Source organism: Salvelinus alpinus, chromosome 30 (assembly GCF_045679555.1).
Source record: "Salvelinus alpinus chromosome 30, SLU_Salpinus.1, whole genome shotgun sequence".
Lineage (NCBI taxonomy): Eukaryota > Metazoa > Chordata > Actinopteri > Salmoniformes > Salmonidae > Salvelinus > Salvelinus alpinus.
Window position 1 is genome coordinate 39,488,163 of NC_092115.1, and position 10,565 is coordinate 39,498,727.

Below are 10,565 nucleotides of genomic sequence, written 5' to 3' on the forward strand. Positions count from 1 at the left end.
AGTTAAAATTCTACAACCACCTCAAAGGAAGCGATTCCCAAACCTTCCATAACAAAGCCATCACCTACAGAGAGACGAACCTGGAGAAGAGTCCCATAAGTAAGCTGGTCCTGGGACTCTGTTCACAAACACACCCCACAGAGCCCCAGGACAGCAACAAAATTAGACCCAACCAAATCATGAGAAAACTAAATGATAACTACTTGACACATTGGAAAGAATTAACAAAAAAAACAGCAAACTAGAATGCTATTTGGCCCTAAACAGAGAGTACACGGTGTCAGAATACCTGACCACTGTGACTGACCAAAACTTAAGGAAAGCTTTGACTATGTACAGACTCAGTGAGCATAGCCTTGCTATTGAGAAGGGCTACCGTAGCTCTCAAGAGAAGACAGGCTATGTGCACACTGCCCAAAAAATGAGGTGGAAAATGAGCTGCACTTCCTAACCTCCTGCCCAATGTATGACCATATTAGAGGCACCTATTTCCCTCAGATTACACAGATCCACAAAGAATTCGAAAACAAACCCGATTTTGATAAACTCCCATATCTACTGGGTGAAATACCATCACAGCAGCAAGATTTTCCACAAGAAAAAGTCAACGAGTGAAGAACAAACACCACTGTAAATACAACCCATATTTATGCTTATGTAACGGCAGCCTTCCCTCTCTTCACGAGAAGAGAGGGTGTAACAAGGATCGGACCAAGACGCAGCGTAGCTCGTGTTCAACATGACTTTAATAAACAAGACGAAACTGTGAACACTTACAACTAACAAACCGAAACAGCCCTATCTGGTGCAGAGAAAACACAGAGACAGGAAACAACCACCCACAAACCCCAACACAAAACAAGCCACCTATATATGATTACCAATCAGAGACAACACAAAACACCTGCCTCTGATTGAGAACCATATTAGGCCAAACATAGAAACAGACAAACTAGACACAACATAGAATGCCCACCCAGCTCACGTCCTGACCAACACTAAAACAAGCAAAACACACAAGAACTATGGTCAGAACGTGACAGCTTATTTATTTTCCCTTTTGTACTTTAACCAGTTGTACATCCTTACAACACTGTATATATACATAATATGGCATTTGTAATGTCTTAATTATTTTGGAACTTCTGTGAGTGTCATGTTTACTGTTCGTTTTTATTGTTTATTTCACTTTTGTATATTATCTACTCCACTTGCTTTGGCAATGTAAACATATCTTTCCCATGCCAATAAAGCCACTTGAATTGAATTGAATTGTGTGAGAGAGAGAGAGAGAGCGCGAGCGAGTAAGAAAGGAAGAGAGCAAGAGAGCAAGGACGTCCCCATTCATGCTGTGTCGTTTTGCAATGGGCCCCTGCCATGAATATTTCTGTCTCGGTCTTGGTTTGGTATTTTGATGTATTATTGGCTATGGAGACATTCTGCGTTGGTGTTCTTCCTGAACCAAGTATTGTCTAGGAATATATATATGCAATACACCCTGTGATAAGAGCTTGACCAGTGCCGACTCAAATCAGGGAGGAGAGCCGTTGTCTTTCTCTGGCTGACAGTCCTGGAAAGACTGCACAACTGTGTGAATGAATTAAGACTGAATTGAAAGACTGGTGAGTATTTTGCCTGCACATGTAGCCTAAGCTTTCTAGTCATTTGGTGGTGATGCTTGCTAACCCCTCTACACCGATTCTACTTTAATTTTGTGATTTGCAGGGGTGCTCGCAAAATATTCACATTTTCAGCCAAGGCACTGGAATGTAGACAATAAAAAACACTGCACCTGCATGTACCGTATTTCGCGTTCAACCGGGAAAGGTTTATTGGAAAGGTCCGGACTGGTCTGGGCTCATTCTCTGAAAGATAACAGAGATGCCACGGTTACGCGTAGAAGCCACTCGATGAAGAGACAGGTGCGATGGAGAGGCTTGATATTAGGCTAGCTGCGGGGATAACGGTTCTCAACAAGGCATTGTGATTCAAGACCCCCGGAGAGAGCTCGGTGCTGTGCTTCACCCTTTGTCTTGATTTGAGAGTTGTAGAAAACCCGGTCGGTATAGGTTACGAGAAGACGCCTGGTACCCAGCCAGACGTAGCCCGCATACCTGTCGGTCTCGCACAGTCAATGGTGAGTGAGCTAAGCGGTATGGCGAAGATGGTGAACAGGTATTGCGTTCGACCGTAGAAGCGTTTTTGTCGCAGCCGCACCTAATGTTGCTGGTTTGGATGTGCATGCTTTGAATACATGTATGTTTAATTAGCTGCCTGCCATTGAATGCTGATAATGACAAAATACTCGTGTGGCATATTCATTTGACGTATCTGTCTCCAGGGGTTGCTACTGTCTGGGCCCTCTTTGTGTTATTCAATGTATCATTGTTTTCATGATGGATTCATTGATTTTGTATTATTTTGTCATGTTTTGCATCACTTGATGTCGTCCATTAGTTGGATGTGGGCCTATTGGTATATGATCGTAAATGTTTATAACTGCTTTCAATGTCAACATGCAACCACAGCAAGAGGTCTGATCATAAGGATGACAATATAGTGAAGATGATGGGTTTAATCATGTTGTCAACTAGTCTACATAGGCATACTGATCCTATATGGAACCACAGCTCTCTTATTCACCCCTATGCATGAGGCACATAATGCTAGTTTTGTTTAATTCCTTGGGTCATTCTTGTACAGTGTGACTCTGAACCTGGGGAATGACCTGAGGTAAGTAATTGGCATGAAAGAGTGACATTGAATAATTATGTTTTCTCAAGGTTTTCAGTGATTTAGACCAAAGGTCAGACATGGTGATTTGACTTCTGTCACTTCATTGATTGGCTCATTATTCTTTCAGTGATGGAATTACAGTAGTTCCATGGTTTATGGTCTAAGTGTAGTATAATGTAAAACACTGGCCTGTACTTTTAACTAGACACGTTTTATTGGTAGTAAAACAAGTATGCCCAGACTGCCGCCCCCTGTTGTTACCCTGTTCATTCCAAATGGCCTCTGGATTGCCTGTGATTGGTCCATAGGGTTTTCGATGGGAGCGGGAGCAAAAACATGCATACAGAGTGCAGCAAACATGACATTCTTTAAAAATATCTATTTTATTTAACCTATTCACGCTGCTTTTCCTCGACAGCAAAAGAAAACCCAACATGCATAGGCAAAAACAAGAAACGACTTAACAGTCACATACATACAACACATATACACAAACATCATTGACATCACACTTGCTCAGACCCACATGTTCCCACCGTATCCACACCCAATGTGCTTTCCAACACTTGTAAGACTGGCAAGACTTGTGTAAGACTTGTAAAACATGACATTCTACTGCGTATTTTATTGTGTACACTTGCTGGAATGTATTGGCTTTGGAACTTGAGGTGAGGTGACAGGGTTTGCTGAACTCTATATCTCTGGCTGTGAGTGGGAGGTGACACTGATGTCTCTAAGGGAAGTTAGCAGGGTCAGAGCATTCCCATATAGAGCTGAAAGTGTGAAGGAGAAGGAGGAGTAGACACCAGATGGCCATGCTTGAAGGGACATTGAATGGACAATTGGAGGAGCTTTGTGGTCTTTATTAGGGGTAAGGTTAAGGTTAGTGCTTATAATCACATTTATGACAAGATAAAGTTGTATTTATGTGCTTTCTAGCAGGGCCAAGTAGTATGACCAAAGGGAGGCTTCAGAGAAGAGGGATCAACTTCAGGGAGCTTATTTGGGCTAAATCCCATAGGCAGGCAGGCTGAATATACTGTACACTAAAGACTGGGCTGCCAACACACCACCCACTCTCTCAATGTGTGTGTCCATTAGACTTACAGCCTACTGCGGCTTCCTTAAGAACCCAACACTGCTCACTTACTGCTGGACTTTATGGGGCTGGCAGATTGATTTACCCGTTATGTATTAATTATTGTTTTCAACTTCCCACTTCATGTTCAAGGCAGGCGAGTTCCAGTAGAGGACTTTAAAGGCATCCGAACAAATTGTGCATATATTATGCCGACGTTTTGGGATGCTTTTGTGCGTTTTGGTCTTTGGCAAAGGTTTTTCCGGCTATTCGTGCGCACAACATTTTTTCTCGAGGCAAGCCGAAGTTCGGTAGCCGAAGTCTACACCCCTTCGTCGGTGATTGGTTCTTCCCGATTCAGCCCGAAACTCAGTGTGGATTCAACATGGCGAATGACAACTTTGAGCATCGCTTGGTCCTAGGAGGTACAGAAGTACCTGCACCTCTACGATTCTAGCCATGCATTATATAAAGACCAGCATGTATAGGCCAATTCATGGAGGGAGATTGTGGAGACGCTGGGTTCCGACCAAATTACTTGTTGGGTAATGTTCACACCAAGTTTGTCAAGGCAAAGAAACGCCTCTGGTCATAGAGAGGGGGGGGGTAAAGAGACATGGAGAGAAGTGCAGAGAGAGAGATGGGGGGAGAGGGGCTGAGAGAGAAAAGGGAGGGAGAGAAAAGGGTAAGAGCAAGGAGGAGAGAGTGAGACAGAAAGTAGAAAGAATCGAGAGATAGAAATGGAGCGACAGAGTATGAAAAAAGAGAGAGGGGGAGGCATGCAGTCTAAGGGAGTGTGAATGGTTTCCCTGTTTTCCCTGCTTTGGACACAGGCAGCCACACAGCAGCCCTGTGAGCAGGTGCTCACCCCACTACAGGAACAACATGTGCAGCCAGTGTTTCCCTTAGGCGCTCTTTAGACGGCGCCCAACCGGTTCATGTACTAATTAAGTCTTGGTAACAGACCTGTAGACTCTTCATTCTGTTCCTCTATGACCAAGATGGCAATTGTAAACTATTTGTTCTTGTTTACTTCTGAAATAAATTTAAAAAAACAGACATAGCCGCCAGCTGCGCAGGGAGAAAAATTTGGGCAAATGCATCACCCCCACCCCTAAACATCTTCCCACAGCCATGTTTCTTTTACACTGGTAAACATTGATTGAGTGTGAGAAATGCTGTTTCACTTTTAGCTGTAAAGTGAGTAAACACCATTTGCCTCTGTTATTCTTCCTAAATGCCTATTTGGGAGGAAAATGGAGATTGAGTAAAAAGTGCTGCTTAATTATTTAAACTGCTTCATTATTTAAACATGAATAATAAAATTGCACTTTTTTATTGTCCAGTACCTCCATTTCCTACTAGAGTAGGTGAGGATTTCTCACACATTCCGTTTGCTCTCGTTCAATCCACGAGTAACAGAAGTTGGCCAGTGAACCAGTCGTGCATGACGAGTAGCTTTCCCTGAGACCTGAAGGCTCGTGTTAGCTCCTAGAGCTTCCCCAACCCGATAGTACTATGTGGCAGTGCAGGTGTTAATCAGAATTTATGATCCACGTTTGAAATATCCAGATGTGACACAAAAAGGATATGTAGGCTACTGAGGCTCCATAACTTATATGGTGCATGCTGATGTTCTTCTGTTTCGATGGACCAGTATGGAGTGTGTCCCGAAGTCCTCCTCACCGCCCAGAAAGCCCGGTCTTTCACTTCCTCAGCACTTCATCAACACTCTCAAAGTAACCCTGTGAAGCCTCTGTATACCCCAGGGTCTATAGGATCAGAGGGCCCTGGCTGTGCAGGCATCTGCTCGGTGACCTATACCAGCTGGGGTCCTGGGAGCAAGGACGTCAGGGAGCCATTCTTCAGCATAAAGAGGGCAGAGGTGCTGGCCTCCCGGAGGCAGGCCATTGTACTGCCCATCAGAATGTAGATCTTGTTGTGAGGAGAGGAGGTACCAAAAACAAACCAGCTCACACCGAAAAGAAAAAAAACACTATTTGGCCCAGTTCCATTTAGGTTGCTTGCTCTGGTGTTCACCGACCTGAATGGGTGGAATCTGATTCCTGCATGGGTCACGTATAGATAAGTGCTTCTATATATATTGCTTTGGATAAAAAGGCTCTGTGCAGTGATTTATTACACATTAGGAACGTATTTGAGTATTTATGTTTTAAGTTGTGTGCTCCTCTTTCATCAATAACGTCTCCCCTGAGCTCTGCTCATTATAAAGAGAGTCTGACGCCCAGCATGAGGTCTCACACAACCGTCGAGTGATGCTAACATGTGTGTCCCCTTCTGCAACACATGCCTCTCACATCCCTTAGCCCTGGATCCCCTAGTGTAGCGAAGCCTTTGCTACACTCGTATTAAAACGAACCAGGGACCTAAGAGCACGTAGGTTCAGGGCGGGTGTGTGTGTGTGTGCGTGCGTGTGAGCATGTGCGTGTGTACAGAGCATGTGTTTTGTGGATATTTGATGCTGAACCCTTTCATGTTTCCCACATGTTGCCATATTAACTAGAGTTTATGGGAGATTGTTATCCTCTCAGGATGAGATTCTGATTGGAATCAATCTAGGGCACTTTTTCCCAAATGGTGTGTCTCAACCCATTGATGAGTGACAGTTAGGTCCTATTTGAGGTGTGGCTTAATGGGCTGTGGCTGGGGAAATTGTGTGTTCATCTTGAGAGTGGCAGGTCATCATAGCACCAGAATAGTTTGGGAACGGCTGATCTAGGACCTGCACTTGAATATTAAATCAAAGTTGATGTGTGGGGCCTACTGTAAATGACAGGAGAGGAGTGAGAACTCTAATATAGAACAGGGTGAGATTCTTATTAACACTTCTAGACATAGGAAGGAGAGTTAGATTACTCCTTTTGTAAACCACTTTTGTTTTAGGATTTACAGTATGTAGCCTTTAGGTCACTTTCACGGCCTATTTGCTTTCTTATCTAGTTTACTGTAACTCCATTATAGCACAATAATGCAAATATATACAGACAGTGAACAATTGTTGCTATACCGTGAGTTGGAATACGATAACTTTATCTTTGCCTTTTCTGCCCTCTAGAAAGATGACGTTTATTCCTATGTCTGTGTCTTGTCTCTTGTGCTCATTTGCATTAAAGCAGCCGTCCACTTTGTGTGCCTCACACTGACTCAAACAACCTTTTCAAAATCCTAGTTTGTCTGCTCCCCTTGACTTCTTACTTCTTATGTAGAGTAGCTGGGAGTTTCTTGGAAGTACACTCTTTTTGTTGAAGCATTTGCTGCTTTACCCGTCCAAGAGAAAGAGTTCACAGAGCCTGTAAGCCAAAGAAAGCCATTTAAAAGGCATCGTAGCAAAAATAAAAAGCTGGATGAGGATTTTATTGGCAGACAGAGGCACAGTAGAGTCTTTTGTCTTGACTTCTGGAGATTCTGGTTATATTCAGATGTTGTTTTTGCTAGAGATAATCTCCCTCTCCTCCTCTCTCCTCCTACCTCTCTCCTCCTCCCTCTCGCCTCCACCCTCCTCCTCCCTCTCTCCTCCTACCTCTCTCCTCCTACCTCTCTCCTCCTACCTCCTCCTCCCTCTCGCCTCCACCCTCCTCCTCCCTCTCTCCACCTCTCTCCTCCTCCCTCTCTCCTCCAGTTTCAGACAGCAAGGTTCTCTCTTAATTATGTATTTTCATCAGGGGAGAGTCAAAATTGAGAGGGATGCAAAGGAGTAGAGCAGCAACACAATTATATCTGAGAGAGAGGAAGGGAGCACGTTCAGTGGAGAGGGTGTGTGTGTGTGTGTGTGTGTGTGTGTGTGTGTGTGTGTGTGTGTGTGTGTGTGTGTGTGTGTGTGTGTGTGTGTGTGTGTGTGTGTGTGTGTGTGTGTGTGTGTGTGTGTGTGTGTGTATGTACATGTTTTGAGTGTGTCTTTACACACGTGTAGCCTGGTGCACATGCAATACCTGTACAGACCCCATATGGTCCTAGTGTACAGCAATCATCTCTGCTCTGCTATGGCAAAGACTATATTTATCATAATTACAAGCAATCAAACACAGAGTATGGCATGTTCTATACTGTATTGGTATACTGTAGATTGATGAGTAAAAAATATATATTTAATTGAATTTAGAATAAGGCTTTAATGTGGAAAAGGTGAATACTTTCATGAATGCACTATATAATACAAGTATTCCCACACTTAATAGAGAGATACACACGCTGAGTATACCAACCATTAGGAACCTGTCACGTTCGTCGTCCTCCTCATCTGAGGAGGAGTAGTAAGAAGGATCGGAGGACCAATGCGCAGCGTGATATGAATACATCGTTACTTTTATTAACGAAGAACACTGAATAAACTTACAAAACAATAAACGGACAAACGAACGAAAACGCAACCGTCCCGTATGGTGACATACACAAAGACACAGAAACAGGAACAATAACCCACAACCCACAACACAAAACAGGCTACCTAAATATGGTTCCCAATCAGAGACAACGAGAAACACCTGCCTCTGATTGAGAACCATATCAGGCAAAACACATAGAAACAGACAAACTAGACATACAACATAGAATGCCCACTCATATCACACCCTGACCAAACAAAACATAGAAACAAACAACGCAAACTATGGTCAGGGCGTGACAGAACCGTTGAGTTACCGTTGAGCTACAAGGTGTCAAAAGCGTTCCACAGGGATGCTGGCCCATGTTGACACCAATGCTTCCCACAGTTGTGTCAAGTTGGCTGGATGGCCATTGGGTGGTGGACCATTCTTAATAGACACAGAAAACTGTTGATGTGTGAAAAACCCAGCAGTGTTGCAGTTCTTGACACACTCAAACCGGTGCACCTGGCAGCTACTACCATACCCCATTCAAAGGCACTTAAATCTTTTGTCTTGCCCATTCACGCTCTGAATGGCACACATACACAATCCAAGTCTCAATTGTCCCAAAGCTTAAAAATCCTTCATTAAACTGTCTCCTCCCCTTCATCTACACTGATTGGTGTGGATTTAATAAGGACGTCAATAAGGGATCGTAGCTTTCAACTGGATTCACCTGTTCAGTCTATGTCATGGAAAGAGCAGGTGTTCTTAATGTTTTGTATGCTCAGTGTATATAATCGTATAAGAATGTAAGCAAAGTTTGAAATGGTATGTTTTAGTCAAGTGTTATATCTGTTTGGGCTTCTTCCGGTCAAGTTTCGGTCTACAAATGATTTGTAATTATGTTCCGGCCACCGGACCTTTCGCTCAAGAAAAAAATCATCCCACGGCTAAATCTAGTTGATGACCCCTGCTCTGTGTTCTCGACATCCCAGTGCTGTGCTGCGAATGCATATGGGCTTGCTGCAGTTGAGCTCTGTGTAGTAGCTACCGTTTGCCCTTGCTGCAGCTCAGTACTGTGCGTGTGCGTGTGTGTCTAATCCGGCTGTAGCGTCCTACTGCACTATAAATAAACACACACATCTGCTGCAGACCCAGCTCCAAGTTATAAAATGTGTGTGCGATGCAGTCGAACATGTGCATGTGTTCGGTGTGCATGTGTGCGTGGGTGTCTGCCTATGCGGGTGTGTGTGTGTATTCGTGCGTGTGTGTCTCCCTATGTGTGTGTGTTTGGGCTGCGGCTTTCTGTTGCTTGGGGAGATATTTCACTCAGGACTCAAAGACAAGCCAAGGGTACTACTAAACACTCCCCATTAGTTAGACCAGAATAACATGTACTGTCTGAGAGAGGGGGTGGGGGGGGTTGCAGGGAGGTCGGGAGGGAGAGAGAGAGAGAGAGAGAGAGAGAGAAGGAGAGAGAGAGAAGACTGAATGCATTCAACTGAAATGTGTCTTTCGCATTTAATCCAACCCCTCTGAATCAGGGAGGGAGAGAGAGAGAGCATGAGATCGGTCCAAGTTGAGGATGAATATGCAAAAAAGGCAATTAGAAGCTAAGGTATTATGTTAATAAGAATAGAGATCTCGGCTGTGTGACCTCTTCTAGGTCTAATCTGCCCCTTTATCACCTGGATCAGCTGTCTAACCACTCCTATGGTCTTAACAACTGACCTAGGATAGGCTGTCTAACCACTCCTAGGGCTCCTCAATGATCAACTCTCCTTATAACTGTTTTTAGATCAGCTGTCCCTAAAAGACAGTAACTCTTAAAACTACACCATTTATTTTTATTTACCAAAACGTTTATTTCAGAGATGTTGAATAGTTTGATTAGTTCTATATATGACAGTTTTCAGATGAGTTGCATGTAGACATGTTCACCCAACACTGGACCTCCAGAGAGTGGGACCTGTGAGAGAGGGATAGAGGGGGAGAGAGGTGCTCTCTGGCTGGCTACTCTCCAGGTCTGACCAGCTTCTTTATAATTACATACTAGCATAATAGACCCAGGGGAAAATTCTCTCTCTCTTTCTTCTCTTTTTCACTCTCTCTATCCCTTCCTCCCTCCATCCCTCTCCATGATAACGTTCAGCACTCTGCCAGGGAATCTAATGCAGACATAACCTGGGCATTAGCATATAAATTACTCTGCAGATTGAAAAGTGCATTAGGATATTTAACAGAGAAAATGCCATATTCCCTTAACTGGGATTGGCCCCCAGACAGTTACACACTTAAGGGAAGGCTGTGGTATCCAATAACACACCCTCCTTGATTAGATAAAGACCTTATCTCATTGATTTCTATGCTTATATCTGTGTGTTAGTGTGTGTGTTAGTGTGTTTGTCTGAGTACATTCATAA

At 43.8% G+C, this 10,565-nt stretch overlaps 1 protein-coding gene across 2 annotated transcripts in view; it reads left to right on the forward strand.

Annotated features, from left to right (window-relative positions):
- The first annotated feature begins 1,234 nt into the window (after positions 1-1,234).
- Positions 1,235-10,565, forward strand: part of LOC139559770 (semaphorin-6B-like) — a 53,891-nt gene continuing 44,560 nt past the window's right edge. Inside the window, exon 1 of one of the 2 annotated variants that reach the window (XM_071376120.1) lies at positions 1,235-1,622. Coding sequence is in view for 1 of the 2 variants with exons in the window: in XM_071376119.1 (XP_071232220.1) it covers positions 2,135-2,137 (3 nt within the window). In the remaining variant the exon portion in view is untranslated. Of the gene's footprint in view, positions 1,623-1,649; positions 2,138-10,565 lie in introns of those variants that run through there. The other variant, XM_071376119.1, reaches the window with a different exon arrangement.